This window comes from Peromyscus californicus, unplaced genomic scaffold (assembly GCF_007827085.1).
Source record: "Peromyscus californicus insignis strain IS unplaced genomic scaffold, ASM782708v3 Scaffold_9__1_contigs__length_137607984, whole genome shotgun sequence".
Taxonomy (NCBI): domain Eukaryota; kingdom Metazoa; phylum Chordata; class Mammalia; order Rodentia; family Cricetidae; genus Peromyscus; species Peromyscus californicus.
This window is the reverse complement of record NW_026294617.1, coordinates 63,562,225-63,576,425: the sequence shown is the minus strand read 5'-3', so window position 1 is coordinate 63,576,425 and position 14,201 is coordinate 63,562,225. Positions and strand designations below refer to the sequence as shown.

Here is a 14,201-nt window from a genome sequence, read left to right as displayed (position 1 = left end):
GTCTAGGAAGAACCAACAGGGTGGAAGGTAGTTCAGTAGACATGTCCTGAGTCTAGGAAGAATCAACAGAATGGAAGGTAGTTCAGTAGACATGTCCTGAGTCTAGGAAGAACCAACAGGGTGGAAGGTAGTTCAGTAGACATGTTCTGAGTCTAGGAAGAACCAACAGGGTGGAAGGTAGTTCAGTAGACATGTCCTGAGTCTAGGAAGAATCAACAGAATGGAAGGTAGTTCAGTAGACATGTCCTGAGTCTATGAGAGCCAACAGGGTGGAAGGTAGTTCAGTAGACATGTCCTGAGTCTAGGAAGAATCAACAGAATGGAAGGTAGTTCAGTAGACATGTCCTGAGTCTAGGAGAGCCAACAGGATGGAAGGTAGTTCAGTAGACATGTCCTGAGTCTAGGAAGAACCAACAGGGTGGAAGGTAGTTCAGTAGACATGTTCTGAGTCTAGGAAGAACCAACGAGGAAACATGTCCAGATCCTGAGACCTGTAGAACATTATGATCAAATTGTCCTAATTAAGGACAATTTGGAAAGTAGCAGGAAAGAAACAAGTCATCACAATCAGGGATCTTCACTAAAATTAACTGCTTGTTTTTATTTAGAAAATTTAGAAGCCAAAAGCATCGGAGGAGGACATATTCAAAATACTGAAGGAAAACTATCCATCAAGATTTCTATATCCAGGGATAACAGGCAAAATAAAAGATCCTCAAGTGAACAACTACTAGCTTACACTTGACACTGGAACATAGTTTGGTCAATATGAAGAACTAAATCAGCAGTGAAGGCTATTGGTTAAGTAAATAGACAATAGACATAGTTTTTGTCTATTTACTTTTCTGATTTAGGAGACAGCTGTATAAGGCAGCAATGCCTGTAAACAACCACGTGTATAGAAGATACAGTCTGTGGCAGTACTAGCATTATTTGGAGGGTGGAAATGGTGTTCTATAGCAGAGAGAACTTTCTATGGAAATCAAGTTGATATTTATCTGAATTTTCTGTATTTATCTGAATAGAATGTTATAAGTTCAGACATTAGTGGCAGTCCTCAGGATAGTCACCAAAAGATAACAAAACCACTCCCAAAATACATGGTACAAGAAACAGCAGGGGAGGGGAGGGGTGACATTTCTTTCATATTTTCCTGGCACGCAAAAACCTGAGTTTCATTCTCAGTTTTCCTTGCTATTTTAGAGTGCAGAAATTTGAGGAAGGGAGGGAGAAAGACAGAGAAACTTTAAATAACTCTTAACACAAACATTAGTTTTGGAAAAATTGAAGGACAAAAGGGACATTTGACATAGTGCATTAGTTCCTTTCTGTTGCTACGATGAACACCATGACCAAAAACAGCTTATGAATGAGTTTACCTTTGCTTGTGGTTCCAGAGGGAGAGTTCATAATAGCGAGGGAGGCGTGGCAGCAGGCTGGCCGAGTGCACATGTCACTACACACAGAAACAAAGCGATGAACTGGAAGTGGGGTGAGGCTATAAACTCCCAAAGTCCACCCCCCACACCCACAGTGATGTACTTCCTCCAGCAAGGCTCCACTTTCTAAAGGTTCCACAACCTCCTCAAACAGCGCCACCAGCTGGGGACCAAGTGTTCAAATATGAGAGATTATGAGGGACATTTCTCTCCCAAACCACCACACATGGGAAATGACAAAATGTCATGTAAATCATATCATAATTATACTAAGTGAAAAATGGCTTGTTTTCCAATTAAAAGGCTAGGAAGGCCAAAATTGAAGGAAACAAGTAAACTAATTATATACCACCTACAAGAGACTCATATTTAAAGACTAAAATATGTCGAAAGTAAAAGGCTAGAGGAAGACTTGCAAACAGTAATTGAAAGGGGTCATGGCAGCTAAGCTAAGAGCAAAGAAAATAGACTCTGAGATGAGTTATTACTAGTGTGGAAAGTGCAGTTTATGATGATGATGAAGGGTCAGAAAATACAAGTTATGTGTATACATAGCTGTGGATATTTGAATGAGAAGTGTCTCCCACAGGCTCCTGCATTTGAACAGTTTCCCAGCTGATGCTCCTGTTTGGGGAGGTTTAGGAGCTGCAGCCTAGCTGGAGGAAGTTTACACGGAGGTACGTTTTGAGAGGTTAAGCTTTTCATCCTTTCTGTTTGCTCTTTGCTTCCTGCTTGTATTTGAAGAGGTGAGTTCTCAGCTCCCTGTTGCTGCCATCATGCCTCTCCCATGCCTGCTGCTTGCTGCCATGCCTCCCTACCATGATGGCTCTTCTGGAACTGTAAACCAAAACCCCTTCCTCCCTAGGTCACCTTTGGTCATGGGGTTCATCCTAGCAACAGAAAAGTAACTAATATATGCAACTAATATAACAATGATAAAATACATAGAGCAAAAGCTTAAAGAATTAAAGAGACAGATAATTCAGCAGTAATTATTTGAATACTGAATTCTAGTATTTGAAAACAAAACAGTACTTTGAATAAACAGTTGAGGAGGAATGGGGTAGTTGGCTCGCCTGCTTAGCATGCCTGTGGCCCTGGGTTAAATCCTGAACACCCCCCCCAAAGATCAAATGAACTAGAACATCAGGACATAGAAGATTTAACACTTTGAACTAAGCAGACATGCATAGATACAGCCTAGTTTTCAGTGATGGAACTCTATCCAACATTTAAATCATTCTTTTAGGCTGAGAAGTAGAGAAGACTTCTTTTTGTGTCACTTGACCCCAGCATCATTCTCATATCACTGCTAGACAAAGATAACAAGAGAGGAAAATTTAAGATTCATGTTACTTATGAATAGAGTTAAAATCTCAACGAAATATTAGTAAACCAAGTCCAGCAGCGTATGAAAAGGATTATCTTAGGGATGCAAGGTTTGTTCATCCAGTGAAACAACATAACCTATAAAAAATCCATTAACAAGATATTTATAAAATAAAACTTGGTGGGACAAGGGTAACCAAGTATTTGTCTAAAGAAGTGGAAAAAAAAAAGTTCTATATTTTTTTTTTTTTTTTTTTTTGTTTTTCAAGACAGGGTTTCTCTGTGTAGTTTTGCGCCTTTCCTGGAACTCACTTGGTAGCCCAGGCTGGCCTTGAACTCACAGAGATCCGCCTGGCTCTGCCTCCCGAGTGCTGGGATTAAAGGCGTGCGCCACCACCGCCCGGCTTAAGTTCTATATTTTTGAGACAAGGTCTCACTCTGTAGCTTTGGGTGGTCTAGAACTTGTTATGTAGATGAGACTAGCCTCTGATTGACATAGATTCCCCCGTCTCTGCTTCCTGGGTGCTAGATTAAAGGTGTGTACAACAACACCCAGTTAAAAGCCATTTTTTTTTGGACAAAATTCAATAGTCTTTCATAATTAAAAGTATTCAATGAAAAAAAAAAAGTATTCAATGAACTGGGAAATGAACTTCCTCCACCTAAGAGGTCATCTTCCTGGATGGAGGTCTACTTTCATTACAGGTTCAACGTTGTACTAGAAATTCTAGCCAGTCAAGAAAAAGAAATAACAAAATACTCACTTTGAAAGAAAAGCTAGGCAGTGGTGGCGCACTCCTTTAGTCCTGGCACTCGGGAGGCAGAGGCAGGCAGATCTCTGTGAGTTTGAGGCCAGCCTGGTCTGCAGAGTGAGTGCCAGGACAGCCAGGGCTACACAGTGAAACCCTGTCTCGAAAAACAAACTAACCAACAAACAAAACAATGAAGTAAAGCTAGTTGACTTTAGATTATATATTTTTATATTTATATAGAAAATCTTCAGCAATATTTATATACATGGAAATAAATACTCCCCAAATTGAAAAATCTTCAACAATACTTATATTCATGGACATAAACATCCCCCCAAAATTATTATGACTAATAATTTCAGAAGGTTTGCATACCAGAATGTCATTATTTTAAAAATCATGTTCTCTTTGCTTGCTTGCTTGCTTGGAGCATAGGGTTTTGCCATGTAGTTCAGGCTGACCTTGAACTATTGATTCTCCTGCCTCAGCCTTGCCAAATGCTGGGATTACATCGTCATGCCCAAGTTTATTTGTATTTCTGTATTGCTAACAATGAACAAATTGAAACTGAAGTTAAGGAAAGAAAATCCATGCTTTTCCATAGCGTCAATGCAGATCAAATGATTTATGAATAAAAATATCAAACAAAGAAAAGTAAGATGTGTCCTGAAAACTGAAACATTGTTGAAACAAAATAAAGATTCCTGTAAGTGGAAAGATACACCAGGTTAGTGGGTGAAAGACTTAAATTGTTAAGGTGGAAATACTCCAGACATTATCCACATATTCAGTGAAGAATCCATCCCAGTTCTACCTGCTTATTTTTCAGAAATTCTTTAAGTTCATATAGAAATAGAAGAGACCCAAAATAAACAATTTTTAAAAAAATATTGAAGACTAATTTTCTTAATTCCAAAACTTAATGCAAATATCCAGCAGTTCAAGGGGTGTCATGTTGGGTCAGGAGAGACATAGCTTAATGAAATGGACTTGAGAGTCCAGAAGTCAGCATGGTTGATTGTAATCAGGATTAAGGATTCTCAGATCATCCAGCTGAGAAAGAAATCTTTTAATGCTGTTGGGCACAATTAGATCTACACATGTAATAAATTAGCCTGTTCTCCTCTGCTTACCGTAGCAGAAATTGAATGGTTCAAAGACCTAAATGTAAGGGCTCAAGCTACGTCTCTCAAAAGAAACATAGATGTGTATTTTTCTCTCATTTACTTAAGTGTGACATTAAAACAAACAAACAAAAATCACTGAGTTTCATCAAAACTGAAAACTTTTTTCAAATATCAGGATTGTAAAATGATACTTATAAAATGAGAAAAATGTTTGTAAACTTCTATTTGACAGATAGGCTATATCCAAAATATAAAAAAGAACTTATAATTCGGTAATAAAATGATCAAAATTTTAACTTAAAATGGTCAACAGATTAAACATTTTTCCAAGGAAAATAAACAAATATCCAATAAAAAAATCAGCATTCCTCATTAGATTAGAACTATAGTGAGATGTCTTTTCACATTCCTTAGGATGAGATTTTTCTCCCTATTTTTAATTTTATGTGTATGGGTGTTCAGCCTGTGTGTATCTCTGTGCATCATGTAAATGCAGTGTCTTCTTTCAGAAGAAGGCATTGGATTCCCTGGATTAGAATTATAATTGGTTGTTGGCTGCCATGCAAATGCTGGGAGCTGAACCCAGGTCTTCTGAGAAAGCAGCCAGTGCTCTTAACTCTTGAGCCATCTCTCCAGCCCCAAATGACTACAGTTTTGTTTTGTTTTTAAAGACAAGTGTTGCTGATCATGTGGAGAAATAGGAACCCTTGTATAGCTGGTAGGATTACAAAATGGTACAGCTACTTTGAAAAGTAAAGGCCAGACCGGGCAGTGATAGCGCATGCCTTTAATCCCAGCACTCAGGAGACAGATCCAGGTGGATCTCTGTGAGTTTGAGGCCAGCCTGGTCTACAGAGTGGGATCCAGGACAGGCACCAAAACTACACAGAGAAACCCTGTCTCAGGGGGAAAAAAAAAAAGTAAAGGCCAGGTATGGTGACATACACTTAGAATCCTATCACTTAGGAGGCAGAGGCAAGAAGATTAACAGGTGAGCTAGGAGCTTAAGGTAAGAACCTGTTTCAAGAAATCAACCCCCCAAAATTATCCATTCCTCAAAATAGTACACACCATGTGAGTCATCAGTTCTATTTCTAGACTTACACTCAAGAGAATTGAAAATATGTTCAATGCAATTATTGTTTGGATTAGTGGAAATGGCCCAATGTCTGTCAGCAGACAAACGGGCAAGCAAGTTGTAAAACGTAGTTTATTATACAAAATAATAGTAGGTGTTGATTTATGATGAACCCTGAAAATACTGGTGTGTGGAGAGAAGCCACACACAAGAGAACACATTTCCTTCATATGAAGTGTCCCCACAGGAGAAAGCCGTTAGATAGAAAGCAAATGGTGGTTGTTGGGGGCTAGAGAATGGGGATTGTGGATGTCTGTTTGGCATATGTGATTTTCTGTTGTTGATAAGAATGTTCTAGAATTAAGATAGTGGTGATGTTTGTACAACTGTTTAATGAATCCACCAAGTTAATAGGGTGAAATCCGTCACATATAACTTATGTTTTCATAAAAAAAATAAATGTTATCAGGGATGGAAAGATGGCTCAGTGGTTAAAAGTACTGGCTGCTCTTCTGGAGGACCCAGGTTCAATTCCCAGCACCCACATGGCAGCTCACAACTGTCTGTCACTCCAGTTGCAGGGGACCTGACATCCTCACACAGACATACATGTAGGCAGAACATCAATGCACATAAAATAAAAAATAAATGATTAAAAAAGATAACTGTCAGCTGGACTTGGTAGTGCATGCCTTTAATTCCAGGATTCAGGAGGCAGAGGCAGGCGGATCTCTGTGACTTTGAAGCAAACTTGGTCTACAAAGTGAGTTCCAGGACAGCCAGGGCTGTTACACAGAGAAACCCTGTCTCGAAAAACCAAACCAAACAAAAATGTCATCAGTATAAGTGATGTTTATGGTCATGGCATTGCTATGAACAGTCTATCTAGAGTGACTTGAAAGATACTTGTACAGATACATTTAGTAGCAATGTATATTCATTATTTTAAATTTCTTGGTTTGGTTTTGAGATAAATTCTCACCATGTAGTTCATGCTACCCTCAAACTTAAGATCCTCCTGCTTCAGCTTCTAGTGTGCTGAAGTTCAGCCATGCATTGGCACACTTGTATAAAACTATATATTTAACATATAAATTAAAATAAATATTTTCTCCTATGGCATTACTTTCTTGCTTCCAATAAGTTTGTTTTGTTTTTTTGAGGTAGGGTCTCACTGTGTAGCTCTGGCTGTCCTAGAACACACTACGTAGACCAGTCTGGCCTGAACTTAACAGACATCTTCCTGCCTCTGCCTTACAAGTGCTGGGATTAAAGATATGAACCACCATGCCCGGCTTTGTTTCTAAAATTTTTAAAAGTTAGATTTATTGTAACCTAAGAATATATAGAGTAAAACTCTTACCAGTAAATTGTTTTATCATTTTGATATGGTAAGTTGATTGAGAAACCTCTCATTTAAACCTGTACTTTAGGGAATGGCAAGGTATCTCAGAGGTTAAAAATGCTTGACACAGACCTGACTTCCTGGTGGGAGGAGACAGCCGACTGCTGTAAGGTGTCCTCTGACCTTCACATCTGTCCTGTGCCGCTCTACACACACACACACACACACACACACACACACACACACACACACACACACACACACACATAAATAAATGAAGCTATAAGATAAACCTGTACTTTAAAGAAGTACGGTGGTAATGGACATTTAGAAAGGGAAGTTGTTCATACCGATTTTCTGTTTACTTAATATAATTGCAAATACCTAAAATTGTCTTGAGCATTTGAACAGGTTTTTAAAATACAATGCTATACTACTATTTGAGCTTTTTCATGGTAATTTCTAGTATATGTGTAATTTGTAATATGTTGGTAAATATCTGTAGAGGGTTGGAGGTAGTTTTATACATATAAATAACTGCATATCATTTTATCTGTTTGTTTGTTTTTTTCAGGTCAAGCAAATAAAGTAGCCAAAGAAGCCGCCAACCGATGGACTGGTAGGTTCTGCAGTGGCACTAGTGGGCGGTAGCCAAGGCTCCACAATGACGGGCAGTTCAGTGCCTCACACAGCTTCTGAATCATCTTTATGAAAGTGCATTTCTCTGAAACCAGAAGTAGCTCCGAGTCTCACTTTTCCTAAGCCAAGTTCTGATCATTGAACTTACCTATCTAAGGGTGTGGTTGAAGCTCCATGTAGTTGTGCTTCTCTTTGGTACTGGGGATTGAACACAAGGCTTCACACATGCCAGGAGAGTGCCCTCCCATTGATAAGTGTCTGCAGCCTGCAGTTTCCTGTATACAAATTTATAATCCCTGTATACAAATTTATAATCCCTTTGGGCGTCCATGGACTCCTGAAGGATGTCTTCTCAAGACAAGAACAGCTAAGGTGTTTTGAGGGCTGTTTGCTGCTCTCCTGTAATGAGTGTGGTGTGTTCTCACCTTACCTCTGTGGGAGTGTCAAGGTAGATGTGATCGTTGTTCCTCAGTCTGAAGCAGAGCCACACGTTGCGCTACAGCAATTAGGCCCGGCTTCGTGATTCCTCTCTGTGAGCCTGCTTGCTTTTTCTGATCTGCACCACAAAGATAGTCTGAGAAGCGTGAGTTAGTGAGGCACTGTGGCACTGGGTGTGGTGGCACAAGCCTACAAGTTTAGCATTTGGGAGGCTGAGGCCGGGAGACCATGAGTGAGGTCAGCTTGGGGTGCTTTGTGAGATTCCATCCTGTGCCAAGCCTACTCTCTCACAAATGCACTATGTATGTCCTAAAGTTTAGGAGCAAGTTAGTAATGGTTGTTGTGGTTTATATACGAGTATGATTAATAGTACTAAACCTGCCAGAGAGTAGCTCTGATGTTTTCCAGTAGTTAATAATAAAATGGTGGTGACTGTGTTTCTCCACCTAGTGAGAGGCTAATCCCTCCCGTGTATTAGTTGTTGTCATCATGCTCCACTGGGAGGAGGTGTGGATAGGGCTGAAGCCGAGTGGGGAAGAACTTATGTGGAGTCTCAGGTTAACCTCTGGGAGAGCAGGCATGTGTGCCAGGTTCCTGCTGCCGGTCCAGGCCTACATTTCACAGAAAACTTAAACCTCATTTCCCCCTAATCTGTTTTACAATAAAATAAGTACAAAATATTAGTGAAATTCCCCTTGGGCTCCTATAAAACTATTATTTATTTATTTCATTTATTATAAGTTGTCTCCTAAACAAAATACTGTTTTAATAAAGAAAACGAGAGAAAAGAGCAGACACTGTGTCAGTGAAGTGTAAGAAAGTGAGAAATACAGTGTGAGGTATGGTAACACATGTCTGCAATCCCATCACTCAGGAGTTGGAGGCAGGAAAATAGTTGAAGGCCAGTCTTGGCTAGGTAGTGAGTTTAAGACTTACCTAGGCCACATAAGACCTTATCTCCCCCAATGCTAACAATAACAATGATAACAAATATGATATTATATAGGTTTGAGAAATGCAAAATTCTGAGTGTGACAATGAAGCAAGTGTCCATATGGATTGAAGATAAGGTGGTCAGGGGGCCGAGATGGATTGGGGAGTAATGCCACCAAACCTGAGGACCTAAATTAGATGCACGTGGTGGAAGGTGAGAGCTGACTCTGACCTCCACCCGTGCACCATGACACACACCTGCTCAGCCTCCGGCTACCACAACACAACGTAAAGAAAACTTCATGATTTTCCTCCAGTCGTTTGCAGGGAAGCAACACATCCAGCAGTAGGAACAACAGGATGTGTGTGGCAGAAGGAAGCCACTCTGAGTGCCTCTGAGTCTCCTCCATGACCCTTTGACCTTCTCTGAGCTTGTTCCTCCTCTATTCTCTGGAATAATGCCTGCCTCACGTTTTACGGGGACTAAGTAAGAGTCTGTAAGCTCTTCAGCATGGCATTTTAGACATTTGCACCCCTGTCTCTGGCTCCCCAGTTCACTGTAAATTCTGGTTGTTAAGTAAGGAACTATAAATTGTTTTCCAATTCGTCATAAACTTCCAAAATTATCATTAGAAAAACTGTTGTAAGAAATTTTTGTGGTTAGCTGCAAAAACAAACAAACAAACACCCTGAGAGTTTGAAAAGCCCGTGGAAGGGATGTTTTTATGATAACAGAGTTAGCTGTTCAGAACTGTCTTTCCCGGACTCGGCGTGCAGCTCAGTTGGCAGGCTGCTTAGCATGCACAGAGCAGGGTTGATTCTCAGCACCAAATCAAACTGTGCATGGCAGAGAACAGTCCAACCTCAGCACTCTGAGATAGAGGCAGAGGGGACAGAAATTCAAGGCCATCTTATACCATACATCCCTTCCCAGTCAGCCTGGACTAATGAGACTCCACTTGGAAAATATTCCCACTTAAGGCTCCAGCTAGCTCTTTTCACATAATCATGTGTTAAACAAAAAAAATGAAGATAAGAGATAAAGTGAGTTACACCTCAGAAAACCTCCCTGGGTTCAAAACAATAGAAAAGACCAGTGTTATTTATAGCAAAAAAATATATATATTAGATGTCAACTAAAGTCTGGTTCATTTTTACCTAACAATGTCCTTGAAATGTTTCTAGAACTCTGAATCTCCAGACTAGAGAGACGGCTCAGTAGTTAAGAGTACTGCTCTCATAGAGGACCCAGGTTTGGTTCGCGGCACTTGTGTGGAGGCTCATGACCCCTGCGATGCCAGTTCCAAAGTATCCAGCACACTTTTCTGCCTCCAAAGGCTCCTGCATGCATGTGGTATAAATAAATTCATGGAGGCACATGCACATACACATAAAAATAAATACATTTTGGTTTTTTATTTTTTATTTTGTTTTTGAGACAGTTTCTCTGTGTAGCCCTGGCTGTCCTAGAACTCGCTCTGTAGACCAGGCTGGCCTTGAACTCAGAGATCTGCCTGTCTCTACCTCCTAAGTGTTGGGATTAAAGGTGTGCACCACCACCACCACCACCACCACCACCACCACCACCACCACCACCACCTGGCTGAAAATGATTTTTCAAAAATACAATATAATCTGATTATGCTCTCCCTAACAACTCCTCCCATGCCCTCCCTACTTCCCCACCCACCCAAATCCACTCTCTTCCTTTCTCTCTCTCATTAGGGTACATAGAGGTACCTAGAAAATAATAATAAAATAAAATTAAGTAAAATAAATCAGAATAGGACAAAACAGATAAGCAGTAGAAGAGCCAAAGAAAACGTTCAAACACAAAGACAGAGACACATTTGCACACACAGAAATCCCACAAAAACAAAACCTGAAACCAAAATATGTAACATTTTTAAAAAGAATAGCTGTTGTTTAATAGTTCAACATTTTAGTTTATAGAATGAAAGATTGTAGCTGCTTGGTGGTGGCTCACACCTTTAATCCCAGCACTCAGGAGGCAGAGGCAGGAGGATCTTTGAGTTCAAGGCCAGCCTGGTCTACAAAGTAAGTTCCGGGACAGCCAGGGCTACACAGAGAAACCTTGTCTTGAAAAAGGCAACAGCAACAAGAAGAAAAAAAAAAGAAAGAAAGAAAAAAGAGAGTTTTAAATATAGATGAACTATATCTTATTAATGTTTTGTGATACTTTACATCTTACTTAAATTACATCCTAATAAATTCAGGTAGTGACTTAGTTTGCTGTGCTAGGAACCAAAAGGCATCTTAGTGCATGAGGTGGAGACTTCACTGCAAAAACTCTTCTGTTGCTATTTAGTATAAAAGCATATGAACTACCAGGAATTAAGACTGACAGGTAAGTCTTTTTTTTTTTTTTTTTTTGGTTTTTTTGAGACAGGGTTTCTCTATGTAGCTTTGCGCCTTTCCTGGAACTCACTTTGGAGACCAGCCTGGCCTCGAACCCACAAAGATCCGCCTGCCTCTGCCTCCGAAGTGCTGGGATTAAAGGCGTGCGCCACCACCGCCCGGCGACAGATAAGTCTTAAGGTTGTTTCTTTTAAAAGAATAGTCTTGGTTGACTTACAAAATTATGTACAATAGGAAAATTATTTGATAGGGAATGTGTTGTCAGGACTATATATGACACTGTCTTAATAAGGCAGATCTCCAATGGCCTGAGGAAGGCTTGATCAACATCTTTGAATTGACCCTTAGATATCACAGTGTGGTTTTGTTGGTTTTTTTGTTTTCAGTCTTTGGATGTTTTCTTGTCCTTGATGTGAACAGGAAACTCGTTTCTTCAGAGCAGCTGAAAGCTTCCTTGGTGCCCATCTTCTTTCTGACCCAGGTTCACAGTATCTTCTCACAAGCCACCTCTGTTGTGTGTGTCCTTGTTGCCTGGAAGTCTTTCCACATTCATGGAACCTGTCCTGGAAGGTCTTTTTTCTCTGATACACACATGACTTTAGAATTGTTTGAAAATGCATTAATGATGCTTCTTCCTGTGTCATCTTGAAGGCACATATTCTGCACATTCTGCAGTATCTATAGTACACTAGTACTGGTCTTCTGTCTTCACCTGTCTAAGTACTGGGCTATAATTAGCCAGGCTTTCCTGACTGCACACACTGTAAAACTAAACACAAGTCCAGCAGATCCTGGACTGCCTCATGCTGGTGTTTTAATATTCTCACATTATGAAAAGTGAAGATTCATTTTAGATTGTTATGAAGAATAATTTTATTTAAATATCTGTTGGCATTCTAGAACACATCCATAGAAAAACAGTGACATTTTGTTAACACTATTCTTTTTTTAAAAGAATATAAATATTAAAACATATATTAAAGCATATACACACACACACACACACACACACACACACACACACATATATTAACCAGACTCAAAGCCCATCCATCAATGCCCTTCTCTCCAGCTGGGGTCCAGTACTGTCTGCCTCTTGAGTTAGTAGTATTCACTCAAGAAAGAAAGTTGAATTCCAAAATTTATATTTATTTAATATTTAGAATTATCCTTCCACAGAAATAGTCTACTAAGGGAAGCTAAATGCATGTATTGATTTGAAGGAAGGCAGAATGTGTGTGTGTGTGTGTGTGTGTGTGTGTATGTGTGTGTGTGTGTGTGTGTGTGTGTGTGTTTGTGTGTAATCTGAAGGCCTGGGTCCAGTTTGCCCCAGGCCACTGCCTGCCTTGCACATGGCTGCCTCCTCTTACTTCCTGTTTTCTTTCTTCACCAGCTGCTGACCTCTCTCATTATATCTAAATTATAAAGATACCCATCAAATTTGCTTACAGTCTACCTTAATGACCTCATTTTAGCTCAGTCATCTTTAAAGTCTCTGTCTCCAGAACATTCTAAGGTAGTGTGGCTGGTGGCTAGAAGGGGTAATGACATGATCCAGCCCTGGCGCTCAGGAAGAACTTGTTTTAATCTTTTACTCATTTTTACCACGAGTGCAGTGTCCTCTTAACAGACTTGGACATCTCAGGCCATTGTTCTTATGTTTATGGAAAGCATTTTAATTATAAATTATATAATAGATGAGACATATATAGACCGTCATTCTTAACCCAGGGGCAGCTCTGCCTCTCCATGTGGTACTGTCCTGCCTTCTTGCTGCCAATCACTGATGCTTGAGTGGGCCTTGACCTCCTTGTTGTTACTACACTGGCATGAAAAGCCTTCTCTGGAAATCTTCATATACAATTTGGGGTTCCCCTTTGGGATAAATTCCTTTAAGGAGGTGCAACACTCTTCAGTGGTAGATTATGGATTCCCTGTAGGGACACCAAAGACACATCTGTTTCTGTGTCAGTTTAAGGAGAACGTTTTCCCGGCCTCTTGCCCAGTCCCTCAGGCTGTCCTGATTATCTGGAAGCCATTACTCGAGGGGAAGGACAGAGGTCTGGAGAGAAAGTGCTCCCTCTGGGAACAAGAGCAGCTGAGATTGCTGAGGACTGGAGCCTGGCCTCTGGTAGGAATGTGGCAAGACTCAAGGAAACTGCTCTCTCTGTGTTACTCCCCTTTGACATTCTTACGTAGCAAACCGCTTCTTATTTTAATACAGCCGAGCGTGATGGAAGCACTGTGATAATAAGTAGATTAAGATGCTTTATGATTGTGTTTTTAATTCGCAAAACCATCTTTAATCTTTTTTTATAGATAACATATTTGCAATAAAATCCTGGGCCAAAAGAAAATTTGGGTTTGAAGAAAATAAAATTGATAAGAACTTTGGAATTCCAGAAGACTTTGACTACATAGACTAAAATGTTTGGGAGAAAGGATTTGTGAGCTTATGAATCGTCAAATCTTAAACATTCTCTAACTAATGGTACCGAATTTTCATCTATCTGTTAACTGTTTATCGTTTTACAATTTTAAATAAAGTATAAAATAAGAATGTTCTTCGTCCCTTTTTGGTAACCTTATTCCACATTGTGCTCATTAAAGTGTCGTTAAAGCAGGCGGTACAAGCAAAGCCACCACCCGGTCAAGTCCGCTGTGCCGCATTCTTAAAGAGCAAAGCCATGCATGATGGAGTTTTTAAATTGTGTTCAGATATTAAATACTGAATGAATTTGA

At 39.9% G+C, this 14,201-nt stretch overlaps 1 protein-coding gene across 1 annotated transcript in view; it reads left to right on the top strand.

Moving 5' to 3' along the window:
* The window catches only part of Mnd1 (meiotic nuclear divisions 1), a 69,822-nt gene extending 55,775 nt beyond the window's left edge, over positions 1-14,047 (top strand). The window contains exons 7-8 of the mRNA XM_052731969.1: positions 7,645-7,689; positions 13,779-14,047. Coding sequence (XP_052587929.1) covers positions 7,645-7,689; positions 13,779-13,885 — 152 coding nt within the window. The 3' untranslated portion in view covers positions 13,886-14,047. The remainder of the gene's footprint in view (positions 1-7,644; positions 7,690-13,778) is intronic.
* Positions 14,048-14,201: the final 154 nt, after the last annotated feature.